The sequence below is a fragment of the Cheilinus undulatus genome, linkage group 13 (genome assembly GCF_018320785.1).
Source record: "Cheilinus undulatus linkage group 13, ASM1832078v1, whole genome shotgun sequence".
Taxonomy (NCBI): domain Eukaryota; kingdom Metazoa; phylum Chordata; class Actinopteri; order Labriformes; family Labridae; genus Cheilinus; species Cheilinus undulatus.
The window spans coordinates 47,432,396-47,451,936 of NC_054877.1; the positions used below are offsets into that span (position 1 = coordinate 47,432,396).

Sequence of the window (19,541 nt, forward strand, 5' to 3'; positions counted from 1 at the left end):
CTTTTCATGAACATCTTCATGACCTTGTCATGCTCTCTAATCTGATTTTGGTCAATCAGTACTGTTATATTAGTGTCACACTAGGACTAGAAATGAAAACATTCAAGGCCCCTCTGTAGTTCATACATATTTAAAACCAGATGTCCAGCTAAACATTAAACAGTCATTGAATTTGTCGGTATTTTCAATGGTTGTGGGAAAGTTGCTACTGCTTCACTGCGTCTCTCCGACAGCATGCGGCTCCTTGCATGCAAGGAAATCTTTGCCTGCTGCTCTGAGGCAAAGCCCTGGCTGTCTGCTTGTAGTAAATGAGACATGGATGGTATAATCAGCCAGAGGAAACCAACAACTGCTCCGTTTGGCACAATGATTCTCAGTTGGTATCAAATTCCTTTTGCTCAGGTTGCCTGCTAGCCTGCTGCGTGTCCTCATCAAATCCAAAAGTGTCTGATATACCATCTTCTAGAAACCAGGCATCCTACATGCTGTGGTCGTAGACTGAATGTTAGACTCATACATGAGGTGTGAAGATATTTAAAGGTATGAGGAAGCTTGTGGGTGCAGAAACGTATGTTCTTAGAGCCTACGTTTACTCTCTATGCTGACTGTTTTAGTGTAATCCTGCATCTACCGTGTTTGTAACAGCTGTTCTTCTTCCTCCACAGAGCTCCTTTAACGTCGCCGTGTTGAACGTCGGCGCCCCGGCTGCAGGAATGAACGCTGCCGTGCGCTCTGCTGTCAGAGTGGGAATCACCGAAGGTCACAAAATGTTTGCAGTGAACGACGGCTTCGAGGGATTCTACAAAGGACAGGTAGGAGAGGGAGTGAGAGGGTAATGACATTAAAATCCCTCCTGGATGATCTGTTAATGAGCAGGTAGCCTTATTATCAGGTGTGAATGCACCCCTATGAAGCCAAGACTAAGCTCAGACCACATACTGGGGTGATCAGGATTTATCCACACCGGTTTGGTTGTGCTAACTCTCATGTGTCCCAGGCAGAATTAAGGACTGACCCTAAACGTAGGAGAGGAATGCTGCCTTTCTTTGATGCAGAGATACAGGGAAGTGAATTCTGATCCCAAGTACTAAGCGGAGATGAATTATTCATGCAAAGTGTGAAACATTGTACTCACAGCTCATTTGTAATCAGATCAGCCATGAGGGGTGTTACTTAGCAAAACTTGTTGCGCTTCCAGACGTCTAACACAAATCTGTTTTGGCATACCCAGACTGAATCCAGAAAGACTGAGTGTAAGTTTTGGAGGCCTGCCAATTTATTTAGAAACTGGCCCTTGTTTTTTTGTCATATCAGTCCAAGCAGATCGGTTTGCAGTGCCTGGAGATACAACCACAGTGTCACCACTCCTTCACCACTTCAAATCTGACTTTCCTGTGGCCTGAATAAATATGTGTTTCACTCTGGTATAAAGCAGAGGAAAACTGTACATTAATTTTAAAACCTGCGGAGCTTATGTTTGTAATTTTGCTGATGAAAAAGACTTGGAATATAGCCAAAGTTGTTGTGCATTTCTGCAAATAAATTTTTAGTTTCGAGCCAGGCCTTTGGTCCTCATAATGTCCTGAATTTACCTGTTAGAGCTGCATGTTGAATACAAACAGCTGAATATTTGACCCTAACTTCAAGCTGAAATTCCCCTGCAACCCCCTAGTATGCTTTCCCTCCTCCACCCTGGAATTAACTGGCAGGAAAACTTCCCACTGTGATGAAAAGAAAAAGGAAAGGAAGGAAATGTCTTTTGTCTGACAGCATAATACCCCATTTACAGAATGCATTAACAAGGATTTATTTCTATTCTGGGCATTCATATACTAAGTGGTAATCTTTAAAGGTTTGTGTGGATGCACCTCAATTTGTACAGAAAGCAGATTGATATCTGATAGCTCAGACTGCACACAGAGGTTGTCTGGGATGTCTTTATCCAGATTGGACTAGCTGTGTAGTATGCATACTGGTACACATCAAAGACCGCCACCTTGACGGACATGATCTGTTGTTCGAAAAGAAGAAGCATGCACGTCCAGCCTAGCACATAGTGATGCAGCTCTTTTTTGAAGATCTAGATTTTTTTGTCTCAGTTTAAAGAGTCGGTCTTTTGGTTCTCAAACGGTTCCTCATCACAGAGTTAAGATTAGGGCTGGGCAATTAATTGCAAATTAGATAGAATCGCAATATGGCCTGCTGCAGTTTTCAAATCGCAGAAGTTGCAATATTTCTTCAACTTGAAATGTTTATACCAGAATAGTGTACTTATGACTTTTCAACAACTACAGTCAAAGTTTAACATCCCTAAAGATCACTTTTATGGTTATCTCCAGGTCCGAAATTTTATCAAATCAGAAAGCTTACCCCATCCAGACACAGCTTTATTCAAAGTTGTTGAGAAATTTCTTCTGGACAGAAAAGGTATCTCACATTTTATTTCTGCATTCTATTCATTGTTGAAGTCTCTCAGCTTAGGCGGTATAACAAATATTGCACAAAAATGGGAGAAAGATCTTGATACTGAACATATTGAGGATGATTGGCAGGAAGCTATCAGAGTGTTTAGATCAACCTTTACCAGGTTAAGAGAGACACAGTATAAAATACTTCACCGTTTGCATCTAACTCCTCACATACTGCACAAAATGGATCGCCAGATTTCGTCCTTATGTAACAAATGTCAAAGAGAGGTTGGCACCTATTATCATGACCTCTGGCAATGCAAACTGATTCAAAGATTCTGGAGTACAGTATGTCAGGAGCTTAGCAGCATCTTTAAGGTGAAACTTAAGAGAGAGCCCGGCCTCTACATTCTTGGCCTTTCCTCTAAGAGTGTAACTTTAACATATTTAGAATTTAAACTTTGTGACAAGTTACTGCTACTGGCCAGAAAATGTATTCTGATTAACTGGATAAAAGATAAGCCCCCAACTGCCACATTGTGGTATAGGGAGATATTTAGGGTTCTCCCTCTCGAAAGAATCAGTGCAGTACTGAAGGGAAATGAGAGGTACTTCACAGAGGTGTGGTCTCCTTTGTTTGTGTATTTGCCAGAGGAACTGACTCAGCTGGTGCTGAGGGGCCAAAGTTCTATAAAATGGCCAAACATATCTACTGCAAACTCATGAGTGTCCTTAATTTATATCTTTTGTTTTACCACTTAAACACTATTTTGTTAATACACCTTGAGTTAATTAAACTTACCCTTAATTGTTAGATTACTGAGTGACCAACAATCTTCATCTGGTCAGTGTCATTACTGGTAGAACTAAAAGTGACTATGCAAATGGTGGGTAACAAAAGTGGGTAGTTAAGGTGGGCAGCTTTGAGAGTTGTATCTATTTATGACATGGATGGCAGTACTATTATTATTATTTTTTTTTGTAATTATTATTACTTTTTTTCAACCTTACCATTGGCATTGTAATTATTATTTTTTTTTCTTGATGTAACACAAAAGATGGCAAACTGTATGTATTCTTTGTTGACCCTTTAAAAATTCAATAAATTTCTGTTTTAAAAAAAAAAGAAAAAAAAAGAAACACAACCAAAATGCTGCTGGAATTGAAGTTACTCATGTCCGCCATCTCCTGGTGTAAAGTGGTAACAGCGCAGACCTCCACCATTAGCCCTATCTCCTAATAGTACAGAATCCTTAAAGAAATTCCTGAATCTAGATGGTGATCAGGATCAGTCCCAAAATCTAACCAGTTCTTCTTTATGCCATTTCTGACATTTCCTGAAAATTTCATCAAAATCTGTCCACAGCTTTTTGAGTTATGTTGCTAACAAACGAACAAACCCACCCGATCACATAACCTCCTTGGCGGAGGTAAATATCAGAATCATTCTGGGTTTAGTGCTTACCTTGTTGCATAAATGCATGTGCACAGTCAGCTTCACCTGAACTCGACTCTGATGAGGAAACATACAGTATCTTAAACATGATAGGTCAGGATTTTTCTTCAGTCTGCATGATAAATGACTTCTTACATGAACTCTGGGAGTCTTACTCTGCATTCCTCAGTGATCAAGGGAACAAAATCTCCTCTGGACACATGAATTGGACTGTAAATTTATAACTGCTAGCTCTCATAATTAACAGTAAACAATAGGAGCGAGCACATTCTTTGGAGGTCATGGTGAGCGGATTGACCAACAGGGAAGGCAGGAAGTGGCCATGCAGTCCTCTTCTCTCTCTCTCTCACAGTGATAAGACTGAAGTGTGTCCAGATAAACAGCGCTGCAGTATTTAGTATAAGCCAATTACTCCACTCCCCCAGGAGCTAGTCTGTGTTTACACACGGTCTTTGTCGTACTCTTTTGATTGTATGCATGCTTCGACAATCATAAATACACATTTCTCAACTGTGCAGAGAGCAGCTGTGACCTGATGAAGGGGATAAAGCTGCTGGAGTTGTCACTGGAAGGACTGACAAAAAAAGAGACTTTGATTGCAGACATAACTCTGACTAAGAAGGACTCTGACGCAGTGATTAAGAGCAGCTGGTTTTATGTAGCTATGCTAGAATATCAGTAGTGCAATTAAAAGAATGGGATAGAAAGAAAAAAGGATGAAATCTACCCCAGGTGAAGGTGCCTAAAGGGCATACTTCCTCTAGGTCTGTTGATCTGTTAAGAGAAAAAGGGAGAGGTGTGCTATAAGTACATTGGATGCAATTTAAGCAAAAAGTAAAGAAAATACCAATTATTGTCCATGTTTTCTTATTTTCTTTAAATCAGATCAAGGAGATCAAATGGGGAGATGTTGGTGGTTGGACCGGCCAAGGAGGGTCCCTGCTGGGGACAAAAAGGTAAGTGGGGATCAGTTGAATCAGTTTGAAAGATAGTGCTGTAGTTATTGTCAGTGTTTCTTCCTTTTCTCCTTCATTCTTCTGCGTTTCTGGATTAAGACTCACCTCTAGTTTCCACATACAACAGCTTCACTGTGATCTGCTGACGAAGCACGGTGCGTAGCAAATCACTCCCTCTCTAGTCAATCAGAGCAGTCCCATTGCCCACGCTCCCATTTGGCACGTCCCAGAAGTGCTACTGTGCTCTGTTTACACTGCGGGTCCATTTCCAGCGCTGGCTACTGCCAAATTGTGTTAATCTATGTAGAGCAGATCGATCCAAACAGCTGGAAAAATGTGCAAACTTCAAAATACATCACACTGCACAGACCCCCAATCATAAATCATCACTATATCAATAAATAAATTTATCAAATTTTCAAGAAGATACTTAAAATTTTCAAAGCAGCCCCTCCACCCCCCCCCCCCCAAAAAACTATTAAAATCAAATTTCTTAAAATGTAAAAATACATTTCTCAAGTTTCAAAAATATCTAAACATTTCTAAGCAAAAATCCCCCGAAAATTTAAATCAATCTAACAAAATGTGTGCAATGTATTGCAGTCATTTTGTCCTATATTGGAAATTTGATATGAAATGTAATAAAGGGAGTGATGATTTTATGGATTTCTTATTTAGAAAAAGACAAAAACATACCAAGCAAGGAAAGTAGGAACTTTTGTCAATAATTCTAGAACATTTTGGCACTTGAATGTTTCATTAAGTGTAGCGTGAAACACCCCTGCCACAAAAAATGTCTAAAACTGGTATTTCAAAACACATTTCAGGTCAAAGAAATATTGCACCCTCTGGGTTTTAAAAATTGCAGTAGGTCATATTGCGATTTAATCTACACTTTGATTAATTGCCTGGCCCTAGTCCTAAGGCAGCTAATTACTAAAAACATAAAACATTAAAATTACAGAACACAGGGAATTCAAAAGATGGTACACAGAAAACAGTTTTACTAACAGAATGTACACAATTTGTACACAAAAAATACAGACCTACATACAATAAGCTGTTCATTCTTGTTGGACACATTTTAAGTCACAATCTAGAGAAACCAGAGCTCTCTTTAATCTACAGCACGTAGTCAAAACCTTGACTTTTAAATTAAACAGTCCAACTGAAACCGTACCTGATCAGATTTTGCAAATTGACCCTTAAATTCCACATACTCTGCCTGCACCACTGGATACATTTCTGGAGCAATGTGCCAGGCAGCCCCGAGCAACTGGAGACAAGAGATCACAATGTTGACAACATCAGAAGTCAAACAGCATAAATGCTAAGCATAGAAGAAAGGAGCCTTCTGATAAACCTGCACTAGTAGTATCTCAATTATGGCTCTATCTCGATTAAACAAAAGTAGGGCTGCCAAAACTGACACATTAATCACGATTAATGTCATGATTTCTGTAGTTAATAGTGATTACTTGCACCCTTTCATTGCATTTTAAAATTCGAATATTTTGCATTTTAACTTGTTCTTGTGTCATTTTGGCCTGTCTAAGGGAAATTGACTTACTGTTTGGATTCAGACCTGCTTTATAATAATACAATACAAGAACATTATTTATCCCCAAAGGGAAATTCAATAGACAGATCAAAGATTATGACATGACCTTTACCATGGAAAAAGGAACTTGTTGTGGATTGAACAGAGAAATAAGGGGGCAGTAAAAATGTAAATGTTGATAGCAAAGTTTAAATGTTTTTTGACTTGTCCGATGAGCTGTGTTAGTGGGAAAGCAGTAGTGCCAACACTGTGAACCAGAGGAAAGGGTTCTGGGCATGCTCCACAGCGTGCTCACTGATGGGTGTCTGTAACAGTCGATCTTACTCATAGGTGATCAGTGATCGACAGTAACAAACCTGATCAGGGTTCCTTACTTTGTATAAAACAACAGCCTAAAACAGGGGTCATCAAGTACGTTTGCACAAGGGCCAGATTTCGTCTTGACAGAGTCTCTGGGGGCCGGACTTCAAAATAAAGAAAAATTGAATCAATATTTTGTTCTGATTAACATATTATTTTATCAGTATTTGTATTTTCTTTCAAAACACAGGACATTTTTAGTCATTACCAGTGAGATCTATCCCGATCTATCCCCTATTTTTGACACTTTTTGCCCCGTCTTTCCTCTTACCAATTTTTGCAAGATTTTAACCCCTCTTAAACCAATTTTCCTGCACATTTTACCCACTTCACTCTTTTATCAATTTTTGCCCATTTTTAGCCCCTTTTCATTACATTTTTTTCAACATTTAAATCAATGTTTGCCACTCTTTAACCCCTCTTTACAACTTTGCCAGGCTATTTTTGCTGTTTTCGACACTTTTAACCAATTTTTGATATTTTTGCCTCTTAAACTGTTTTTTGTTTTTTTTTTCAATTCTTAAGCCCATTATAAACCATTTTTTCAGCATGTTTTATTCTCTTTGAGCCACTCTTTTATCCATTTTTTTGCCACTTTTCTTCTTTTGTCAACTTTTGAACCCCCTTTCATTAATTCTTTGCACCACTTTTTGCCACATTTTTCCTCACTGACCATTTTTTTGCTTTGGTTTTAACCCCTCTTAACCCCTTTTCCTGCATGTTTTACCCTCTTTCATCCATTTTTGCCACTTTGTTGCCCCCTTTTATTACATTTTTTTCAACATTTAAATCAATGTTTGCCACTTTTCACCCATTTTTCCACTCTTTAATCCCTTTTTCCAACTTTGCCAGGTTATTTGTGCTGTTTTTTTCCATTCTTAACCTCTTTTAAACCACTTTTCCAGCATGTTTTATCTTCTTGGTTCCACTTTTCTTCGTGTTTTGACACTTTTTAACCCCTTTTCATGACTTTGTTTGCACTATTTTTGATACTTGGCCACTCCACAACCCATTTTTACCATTTATCACCCATTATTTTTGTAACACTTGCCAACCTTACCCCTTTTAAGTATGACTGAAAAGTACATTTTGGTAAAAACAGATAAAATGTTAAGTCATTCTAAAACTGTTTCATATTAATTGTTTGTGGGATGGATTTAACAGCTGCAGACAAAGGATACTTTTTAAACCACAACATCTTCTTTTCCTCTTTTTCTGAATTAAATGATCTTTCAGGGGCCGGACAGGAAGCTTTGGGGGGCCTGATATGGCCCCCAGGCCGCCAGTTGATGATCAGTGGCTTAAAAGGAATGAAACTGAACATTGATTAGTTATTGAATTATTTCCTCTTTGCTAGAACTCTACCAGGGAAACATCTGGAAAAGATTGCAGAGCAGATGAGGATCCATAATATCAATGCTCTACTGGTCATCGGAGGATTTGAGGTACGTAACTTGACTTTACATTCATCAGAGTTTTTGAAGTTATCTTAATTTAATGTAAAAAAGCAATTTGCTGGTAGTTAATTATTGGTAGAGAAAAAGAAACATGTTAAAGCCATTCTACATGTATTTGATCATCTTCTTAACAGCATATATGTATTTTTCTAAATTGATTTTTTATTCTTGATAAATCAGAAAATTTCCATACATCAGTCTTTTTTCTGCCATACAGCATTGATTAAATGTCTCTCATTCTAGTATCTTACATTTACTTTGTATTGTGTCATTATAACATCCCATTTTCACCAGTTTCTCTCTGATTACATCTTAGCTGTCAAACTTGTCTTCACTTCTTTACAGCTGTATTTGTGTTTTTATAAAACTGAGTCACATATAAATGTTTTAAAGGCTCTCTCCTTGTCTGTCCTGATGTGGTTGTTGATCTACGGCTGAGCTGCAAAGCCAAACTTTAGCTGGTTTACATGTAAAAGAATAATTCGAATTATAAAAACATTTAAATAAAAGACGATTTTGATTGCTGATAAGAACATGGCACGTATTGCATTCTGCAACCTTAAACTAGAGTAGTAAGGAGATAACTTGATTAGAATTTAAAAGTTTCTGTTTTCCTCATTGCAGTATTTTTGACTTTGTCAGCTTGGCCTGGACATGAACGTTGTCTCCCTCCCTCCGTGTCTGTCTGTCTGTCTGTCGAGCTACGTCGTCTAAATCTCCATGCGTGTCCGTCAGTGTCAGTCATGTTTGGTCTGGCTCTCTCCTCTTGGCTTCTCCGCACCTTACATTCCCACGCCTCCTCTTTTGCCCCTTACAGACACCATTAATGCCACATTTCTTAATTTTACTTTAAACTCTCAGGATCCATGAATCTGCACCCTTGTCCAAACACCTCAGAACGTACCTCCACATCATCCCGTCATCCTGCACACTAAAAAAGATTAGGGGATTTCAAGTAGGATGGGCTTTAGCTTCAGAAAGTATTCAGACCCCTTTCACCTTTTTCAGTTTTCTTATGCTGCAGCCTGATTCTACGGTTAAAAAAATTCATTTTTCTCTAATGAATCTACACTCAGTACTCCGTCACGATAAAGTGAGACAGAATTCTAGAAATGTTTGCAAATTTATTAGAAATAAAAAACTGAAATATCACATTAACATAAGTATTCAGACCCTTTACTTTGAACTTAGTTGAAGCACCAATTACATCCTTGTGTTTTTGAACATGACACAAGCTTTGCACACATGGATTGGGTAATTTTCTGCCATTCTTCTTTGCGAACGCTCTCCAGCTCTGTCAGGTTGGATGGGGATCGTTGGTGGACAGCCGTTTTTAGGTCTTTCCAGAGATGTTGGATAGGGTTCCAGTCAGGGTTCTGGCGGGTCCACTCTTGCGTGGAGTCGTCCCTAAGCCAATCCGGTGTTGTCTTGGTGGTGATCTTAGGGTCATCGCCATGTTGGATGGTGAACATTCAGCCCCAGTCTCAGGTCCTGAGTGCTTTAGAACAAGTTGTCATTGAGGATCTCACTTGACTTCGCTCCATTCAGCTTTCCCTCAACCTTGACCAGTCTCCCAGTCCCTAAAAAACATCCCCACAGCATGATGCTGCCACCATAACTCACTTGTTGGCTGGTATTGGGAAAGTGATGAGCAGTGCCTGGTTTCCTTTCAGCATAAGAATTAGAATCGAGGCCAAACAGTTCAGTCTTGGTTTCATCTGACCAGAGAATCTTGTTTCACACTGTCTGAGAGTCCTTCAGGGTTATTTTTGCTAACTCAGAGTGGGCTTTTGTGTGCTTTGCTCTGAAAAGAGGCTTCCATCTAACCCCTCTGCTATAAAGCCCAGATTAGTGAATGTCTGCAGTGATGGTTTACCTTCTGGAACTTTGTCCCAATCAGGTTCTTGGTCATATCTCTGACTAAGACCCTCCTCCTCTGATTGCTCTGTTTGACCGGGGTGACCAGATTCTGGAAGAGTCCTGGTTGGTCCAAACTTCTTCCGGATGAGAATTATTGAGGCCACTGTGCTCTTGGGAACCTTCAGAGCAGCAGAAATGTTTCTGTAGCCTTTCCCAGATCTGTACCTGTCAACAGTCCTGTCCCTAAAATCTGCAGCTCCTTCACCTTTGACCTCATGCCTTGGTTTCTGCTCTGATATCATTGTCAGCTGTGAGGCCTTCTAATGAGAGGTGTGCCTTTCCAGATCATGTCCAATCAGTTTAATTTACCACAGGTGGACTCCAACCAAGGTGTAGAAACATCTCAGTAAAGATCAGAGATATGGGAGGACCTGAGCTACATTTACAAGGTTATTGTAGAGGATCTAAACGCTTGTGTCAATAACTGCACTGTATAACAACTCTGATTGAATGTCAGATTAGTCAGATTTAGTCAGATAAAAATGGAGCTGGAGAGTATTCATAAGGAGTAAACTAACCTATCAGCTTGCAGCGCTCCAAGCTTGGTTAGCAAGATGTGAGTAAGTGAGTCATGACAGCTGTGATATTAACTGGGAGGCTGATTTTCTATCAGAAGAAGGCATTAGACTAAAGAAGCACCACACAGTTTTTAGTATCTTTTAGAACAACCAAATCTTGGAATTTTCCATCCATTAGACTTCCACTCCCTAAAAATACACAGGACTTACTTGGCCATTATTTCACTTTGTCAAACACAGACACCGCACATGCTTCTTTTCCACAGACTGTGGTCTCAAAAGTTCATGACTCTTCTGCCATTATTTCCCTAAAAACTGGCCTATCTTATTTTATCCACGTGCAAAGACCATGGCATTAGCCCTCTTCACTCTCCTCCCACTCCTCATCCCCTCTGTCTGCACCTCCTCCACAATAACCAATAAGACGCTGGCTCTCACCGCTGCAGGCCTACGTGGGATTACTGGAACTCTCCTCAGCACGGGACAAATATAGCGAGTTCTGTGTGCCCATGGTTATGGTCCCTGCCACCGTCTCCAACAATATACCTGGTTCAGACCTCAGCATTGGCTCAGACACCGCTCTGAACGCCATTACTGATGTAAGTGTGGCTGGATTAGCTGTGTCCGCTGTGACACATTCTCCAACTAGCCATCAAAGTTTGGGGCTTCGCTGATCGACAGCTCGCTTCCTCACATGAACAACCATAACAGGGTGTACTCTTCAGGAGTGTAGGTCATGATAAAGTAGAAATGGCTGCGCAGAATGTGTCGGGCTTTGAAAGTCAGGAAAAGAATCTTAAAATCAATCTTGTAGGAAGCCGTCAGCCAGTTGAAAGGACTGGGTTAATGTGGGACCTCTGGTTTCTCTCTGTTGAAATCTGGGCGAGGCATTAAAGACCAACTAAGGCAATCGAAGAGTGCATTGCTGTAGAGAAAAACAAATGAGAACCAGTGCTGTGAAGTGTCAGTGGGCTGTAATATTTTCTGTGTAAACACAGGCAGCCTGACAACAGAGAGTAGACAGACAACAGACAAGCAGACCTTTAAGTAGACTCTCCATTATGGAAAGAACAGGTTTAACCTTATGCTTTCATACATAAAACCACATCAGAATGGTCCTAGATGTTAGTGGTACACATGCAAAGGGCTCAGTGTTGCAGCTGCAGATTGTATGTTGCTGCACAAACTCAGTCATTAGCACAGAAGTTGATTGGCTGTAGCTGGAGCTCTTATACACATACATCAGGACACCTGCAGCACAGAACCCTGTTTATGGTTGTTGTTGGAGGCGAACTGGTCAGTGGAGGTCCCAGGTAAGTGTCGGGGCATGCAGTGACGTGTTGTGGCATGTTTTTGGCGCGTGGCCCTGGCGTGTTCGTGCAGCCCCCTCTGTGTTTGTTTGGGAAACAGCAGATGACAGGATAGCGGTCCGGTTCAATGCAACAGGGACTCTGAACTTGCTCTGACTCGTCCAAAGTAGCTCAAGATTCAGTACAGAGAGAGCCTGCATGCTGTGTGCACACAGAGTTCAGCACTTCTGAATGCAGTCTTTATTAAAGTCACTGCTTTCTGTCTGCATGCCAGTAAAAAAAAAGAACAAAAAACATGCTTTGCATCTTGTACTTTAAAGGAAACACAGCTCACTGCCTGTGGAGTGCCATCCAAGTCTTTAACCGGTCGCGTCAACACCTTTACGTGTCAGCGAGGATGAACCCCCCCAATCCACTACCCCCCATCTCATCTCCTCTCAGCCAATGGGAAGCCAAAGTCCCCATCACCTGGAGAGAGCCAACCAGCAGCACACACTACACATCACAAATACAGGATACGGTGCTGCATCTTCATGAGCACAGTGAAATTAAACAGACTCCTGACTTGTATCCTTCAACTGCAGTTGGTGTTCAGTACATTTGCAAACAAATCTTTGCATCGAATTCTTAAGCAGAACTAAATTTGTAGAATCTTTAACATCTGTGATTTTTGCTCTTAAAAATAAGATACTTATGTCCCAATGAAAGATTAAGCCCTCAGTGAAGAGTTCCTTTATTCCAGTTATACCTGCTTATGCTACTGAAAAGTTATAGCTTGCAACACGGCCTCTAGCTGCCACAGCATCACCACCTCCTACAGACCCAGGCTCTGTACATGCAAGCTCAAGATGGTGACTGATGCTGCATACCACAGCACATGACCCCTCTCCAGCCTCTCAGCCTGATGTGCACCACGGCTTCACCGAGGTCGTCGAGAGGAATCTTCCCTTTGTTCTAGTTCCTCCTGCTGAGATGTTTGTTTAAGATATTAGCATGGTAGCCCCGTCTAGTGCTGAAACTATGAAGTACAGTACAGTCAAGCACAAGCTTCATGTTCAAATGTGGGCCATGTTTCTTTTTATTTCTTGAATTTGCTGCGGGGCAATCAAAATTGGACTGTGGGCTGCATTTGGGCCCCGGGCCATAGTTTGGACACCCCTGATCTATGTGATCCAAATAAAACCAATACAAGGGTTGCACAATAGTGTATTCCTTTGTAAAGCTTCTAGACTTTAGTTTTTTGCTGACATGGTCAGAAAGCTGATTGAAGTCATAGTGGGTTGTAGGGTGAACTTGCAGTGAATCTTTCATCTCTAAGTAGAAGGTGCTTAGGAACTGTTGCACTATCTATGAAAAGTAATGCGTGGTCCAGAAGCTAACGATGCAATGTTAAAGACGGATACAAGCCAGGGGAGCTGCTGTTCCCCATGAAGCAGCCTGTATAAAATCTGTATGTACACACACTGAGAGAGTCTCAGGTATGCAGTGTGCCCCCTAGTGTTCTAACATGATATCACGGCCACCACCATCAGGCCTTTGAGTCCCTGCTGCAGCTGTACGAGGCCCGGGCCGACTACGAGGAGTTTTGCGTCCCGCTGTGCATGCTGCCTGCCACCATTAGTAACAATGTGCCCGGCACCGACCTCAGTATTGGAGCTGACACATCCCTCAACGCCATCGTGGAGGTAAGAGGGCGGAAAAAATCACAGGTAGAAGTTTATATATAATAGCTATAAAAATGTTGTGATTTAGTTAATGCAGAAGTAAGATCAAGGAATTCTTCAGCACTGAGGAGAAATATGATGGGTATATGTGTACAAACCTCTACTTCTTTGGTTTGAGATAATGAAGACTCAGAATAGAAATTTTAAAGAGCTCACTGGTTACCCACTTTAATTACCTTGATAAAACTAGTCCTGCCTGTTATTTAGACATTCAGTATAATATCCAGAATCCTCTCAAAACTCAGTAAAGTTATGACAGAAGAGAAGCTAAGCTACAATCTGTGAGTACACACGTTTTTGCACTTGCATGACATTGGCTGCTGTTTGGTTTTGATAATTTACATGCTATTCTAGACTAAATATTCTTTATCTTTGCGTTTGAGTGTTGCATTACTGTGACATGCTTTTGGTTTGGATTGTAAAAATGTCTGTTCATGCTTTGGTTCTGGAATGTTTCACAGCAGAAAAAAGAAGTTTACATTCAGAAAAAATGACTAGAAGAACCACGATGCAGACACTATCTATTGCAGCAAATATGGATGCACGTTAAACAGTATTATGACTCGTCAGCACCAGGACTACAAATGAATTAAATAAGTAATATGCATTCTAAAATGGAGACAGTAGGCACCCTAAGCATGAAATAAAGAAAAATGAGGAAGGAAATCCTTAAAAAGCCTTAACTATAGATGAAATTATTTAAAAAGCCTACATTTTTCAGTCATTAAAGTCTTTATCAGAGCAATCATGGTGTCACCACACCCTTACACGGGACTATTTCAACTACAGCCGTTTGATGCTACTAAACTACAATGCAGCAATCCACCTGGCTCTACCAACCGCACGTAAACAAACACTCTGAACAGAGTCTAGCATCTCATACAAGCAGTGCAATCTAAGGGTGGTTTCACATTAGGGTGCCTACATTAAAACCTAAAATCTGAGTTATTTGATCAGTGTTAACATGAGTGTGTCCTACTCAGATACTGTGCTTGAGTCCCCATGAAGAGATGGCCTTTTACACTTTTTCCTAGAGATTTGAACCAATCCCTGCTCAAACTGGTCAGCGAGTAGAGTTATGGACAGTACGAGACATCTTCAGTCTCTTCAAAAGCTGTCGTATCTGTGCAGAACAGACTCATTTCATTTAGAAATGTATGTGGGAGGAACAACGAAATCATCCAAGGAGGATTGACTCCACCGTCTTCACAGAGCATTAACAAATGTAGACCCCAGAGATCGCAATGAATGCCTTTTTTTTTCCTATTAGTGGATTTTCTTCTTCTTTTTTTTTTTTTGTTTCTTTTGTGATCAAATGTTTTTATTTATTTTCAGAGTGAGGTTAAGATTACATATCAGCACAAATTAACAGACACATTTCCTACCTTGATATCTGACAACACAGGGACATCTTTTGGTTAGGCCAGTGGTTCTCAAACTTTTCAGCCCGTGACCCCAAAATAAAGGTGCCAGAGACCGGGGACGCCCACTGTACCTGAAGGTGGTTGAACACAGCCATGAACATTCAGGAATAGTCAAGTGGAGACAAGGCTGTCTACAAGAATAATAACCACTCTTATCAAAGCAACAAATATCCCAAATATATTTTCTTATTCATTTGTGCCTTAGTATAAAGCCTTCTTAAAAATATAAACCTGTTTTCTTAAAAACAGAATTAAAGTGGGTTTGCTAAAATGGGTTAAAATTGGCCAAAGTTGGTTTGAAAAAAAGTGGTGAAATGGGATTTTTAGAGTAAAAGAAATTGGTTTGAATTAATTTGAATTAAATTTAACATTAAATAGACCTGTCAGACACTCCATAGCTTAGGCCAGTGGTTCTCAGCGTGGAGGTCGGGACCCCATTGGGGGTCATGAGACACTTTGAGGGGGTCACCAGATGCCTTAAAAAACTGTGAATACTTTTGAAATGATTTTCTGCCACCCAATTTTGTTACTAGTATTTACCACTCTTCATCAATTTCAGCACTATTTGGATCAATTCTTGCCTCTTTTTTTACCCATTTTGCTACTTCACACCAGATTTGCCAAATTTGAACCAATTTTCATCACTTTTTCCCCACCCATTTTTGCCAATTTTAAAACATTTTTACCCTCTAAACCATTTTTTTGTCAATTTTAAACAATTCTGGACACTTTCCACCTATTCTTGCCTCTGTTGACCCATTAAGCCACTATTAACTCCTTTCAACCACTTTTTATGCCAATTTGTGCCCACTGTAACCACATTTTACCCACATTTCACTATTTGTAATGTCAATTTTTGCAAGTTGAAAACACTTTGTCTCACTTTTAAATCCAATTTCACCAAATTTTCCACACATTTTTGCAACTTTTAAACTATTTCTGCCACTTCTTAATCCCCTTTTACCAATTTTTGTGCCTGTTTTTTTTCCACTTTAATCCTGTTTTGCCATTTTTTTGCTTTTTTTGGCCACTTTTGTGTAATTTTTAACACTTTTAACACACTACTTTTTTACTTACTCCACATTTTTTTGACAATTCTGACACATTTTTAAAACCCTTTTTTAAGAAATGGGATTTACATTTTTAAGATGGCGATCTACTACAGCACAAAAAAGATATTTGTTACTTTGTTGAGAGTGGTTAATATGGTTATCACAGCTTAACTTTAAAATGGACCATGATTTTGCTGACTCCATGGGCCCCCGGTTTGATCGGGCCCCAGAAAGCTCTCCCCTTCATCCCTCCTTAAGGACGGCCTTGTCTGCACACGACTATTCTTGATCGTGCATGGCTGTATTCAGCCACCTTCAGGTACGGCGGGGGTCCCCGGTCTCTGGCACCTTTATTTTGGGGGTCGTGGGCTGACAAGGTTGAGAACCAGTGGCTTAGGCAGTATCTTGTATTTTCTTAAAGTAGCTGTTGATAATCACGTAGCAGTTCGTCTGTGCATCAGTAAAACTCTTATTTCTTGGTCAGACTCTTTATAAAGCATGGACAATTAAAGGTAAAATGCCTGCATGGGAACTCTTATTATTCACTAAAGTAGAGCTGCAAAAGGTCCTCATTGTAACTTAAAAAGAAGCTGTTCTCCACAGCCTAAAGTTGGTCTTTTTGTACTTTAAATATTGGTCAATAATTGTGTTTAAGACATGCATCAGTACCAGACTTACAATAAACCCATTTGTGTCTTTTTAAGTATTTTTCAACAGTTTTAAGTCTGTTTTTAATCTCAGCTCTGCTCTAGTGATTGTTTGCATGCTCCCTCTGATAAATAAATCCAACTCCTTCTTGTTATTAACTGTAAATCTGTTTGTGATTCAGACATGCGATCGTATCAAGCAGTCAGCCAGCGGCACCAAGCGGAGGGTCTTTATCATTGAGACCATGGGGGGCTACTGTGGATACCTGGCCACCGTGGGCGGTCTGGCCGCAGGTGCCGACACGGTCTACATCTACGAGGAGCCGTTTGACATCCGGGACCTGCAGGTCAGAGATATCAGCTTTTTATTTAAACATCAAATACCTTTTTTATTTGTCAGATTTTCAATTTTAGAGTTGTCATGAGCTCTGCACCTGTGTCTCAATTTCACATGAGCATTTCTCTAACACAGTGTTACTCAACCCTGCTAAACCAAAGAGCCAAATTGTTTGAAAATACGTGGCAAGAGCCACAATATAAGTGATGAAAAGTGGCAATTAAAATAAATCAAATGTGGCAAAAATGGTCAAAAAGCAGCAAACACTGGGAGAAAAGTGGCAAAAATGGGTGGGAAGTGACCAAATAATGAGTTAAAAGTGGCAAAAACGTTGCAAAAGTGTAAAGTGACTAAAATTGGCAAATATCAGAAAAACGTTGGGCAAAATGGGCAAAAAGTGGGATTTAATTGCATGAGGCAGCTCAAATGGGCGAGAAGTGGCAAAAAGGGGCAAAAAATTGCAAAAAGCAAGATGAAAGTGTCAAAAAGGGGAGAAAAGTGACTAAAAGAAGTGGCAAAAATGGGCTTAAAGCAGCAAACACTGGGAGAAAAGTGGCAAAAAAGGGCAGAAAGTGGCAAAAATGGGTGAAAAGTGGCCAAAAAAAGATTTACAGCTGGCAAAAATGGTCCCAAAAGTGGCAAAAACCTGGAGAAAATTGAGTGAAAAGTGACTTAAATGGGCAAAAATCAGATAAAAGGTGGGAAAAATGGGCAAAAAAGCATGAAAGTGGCAAAATGGGAAATTAGTGGCATTTAATTGCAAAAAGCAGCTTATATGGGCAGTTGGGCAATCAAAGGGGCAAAAACTAGCAAAAAGCATGATAAAAGTGTCAAAAATGGGCTAAAAGCAGTAAAAATTGAATTAAAGTAGCAAAAAAAAAAAAAAGCAAATAAGGGCAATGGAAATATGCAGACAAAAATAGTGGTTGACAATTAAAGCCTACTGTGTAAGTGTGGGAAACAAACTGATTAATGTTACTTGCAATGGATAAATTCTGAGGTAAAATTTTCCTTTTTAAGGTTTTCTGGGGGAATAATATTTCAAAAGAGCCACAAATCATCACAAATGAGCCACATGTTGAGTATCACTGATCTAACATTTATAGAAATGACTTTTCCACCTGTTTGATTTTCATTACTTTAAAACAAACCTAAAGAGTATACAAACATTTAATCGTACATATCTTGAAGTTCTATCCTTGACTTTTTAATGAAGTAGTGCAGATAATCTGTATTGACTTGTGGCAGCTTTTGCTCTGCTGCTGTCCCAGATAACTGCAGTGCATGTGAAGCAATTTGTTAATAACTTGTGAGCTGCATCACTCACCCATGGCAGACAGATCCCATCAACATTAGAGGTGTCTGGACTGTCATGCTTGTTTATGTTTAACAAGCCACTCCACAGGATTCCTTCCAGTCTGTTGAACTTGAACATCTTTGCAGATTAAATGTAGGAAATTGAAGGATCCTTTTTATAACCTAAATTTAATTTTACTTTGAAACTACACCTGGCTCCTTTTTAAGGGTTAAAAATAGTAAATATGGCGCCATCTGCTGGTGTAAACTTCAACATGCACTCTTCTTGAAACAGAGGTGTATGATTGAAGACTGGATCAGCTGCTCGGTTAGGCTGCAGGTCGCTCAGGTTTTAACGCGAGGCTTTACTGTGTTTTCAGAGCAACGTAGAGCATCTGACACAGAAGATGAAGACGTCCATCCAGAGAGGATTAGTGCTTAGGTGAGAATCAGTGTACTCACAAATGTCTGTCTGTTTTTAATGCTGCCCTGTCATTTCCTCTGCATTTTCTTATCCATGTGCACTGTTCGTGGGAAATTTTGCATGCATGTTTGCATGAAGAGAATACAATGAAGTAGTGGCAGTGTTTAATATATGATCTTACTGAACATTAAGTATACATTTATTTAAGGCAAACAAGTTAATCTGAAATTATCTGACAGCTAATTGACCTCTCAGGCCTCCTTTCAAATCATCTTTGTGGTTATTTTAGTCCTCTGCACCATCACGCTGGCTAAATTTGCTCCGAGCAGGGCGGAGGTCTCAGAAAATAGGACAACAGTCATTTCTGGACGGTGTGTAGGTGACATTGTGTGTCTTTGCTGAGGTTTGCACGTGCATTATTTCATTATGACAAAACTCAGACGGGTATGCAGGTGCATTGTAAGTGCTTTTGTATTTTTATGGGAAGAATTCCACAATTAGTGTATCCAGTCCCCAGATGCATAGGAAGCACTGTTAGCAGAAAAGGTGATGAACACTGTAGTAAACATGCTCCTGTCCCAACTTTTTTGGAACATGTTACAGGCATTATATTCAGAATGTGCATATAGTTCCAAAAAATATAAAAGATCATTAGTTTGAACATTAAACATGTCTTCAATCAAAGCTATGT

At 39.9% G+C, this 19,541-nt stretch overlaps 1 protein-coding gene across 4 annotated transcripts in view; it reads left to right on the plus strand.

Annotated features, from left to right (window-relative positions):
• LOC121519788 (ATP-dependent 6-phosphofructokinase, platelet type-like) overlaps window positions 1-19,541 on the plus strand; it is a 50,208-nt gene that overhangs the window by 26,193 nt on the left and 4,474 nt on the right. For 2 of the 4 annotated variants that reach the window (XM_041802701.1, XM_041802697.1), the window contains exons 13-18: window positions 666-812; window positions 4,750-4,820; window positions 8,099-8,186; window positions 11,083-11,235; window positions 16,976-17,140; window positions 18,807-18,868. In XM_041802701.1, coding sequence (XP_041658635.1) covers window positions 666-812; window positions 4,750-4,820; window positions 8,099-8,186; window positions 11,083-11,235; window positions 16,976-17,140; window positions 18,807-18,868 — 686 coding nt within the window. Of the gene's footprint in view, window positions 1-665; window positions 813-4,749; window positions 4,821-8,098; window positions 8,187-11,082; window positions 11,236-13,478; window positions 13,632-16,975; window positions 17,141-18,806; window positions 18,869-19,541 lie in introns of all 4 variants that reach the window. The other 2 variants (XM_041802699.1, XM_041802700.1) reach the window with 1 other exon arrangement.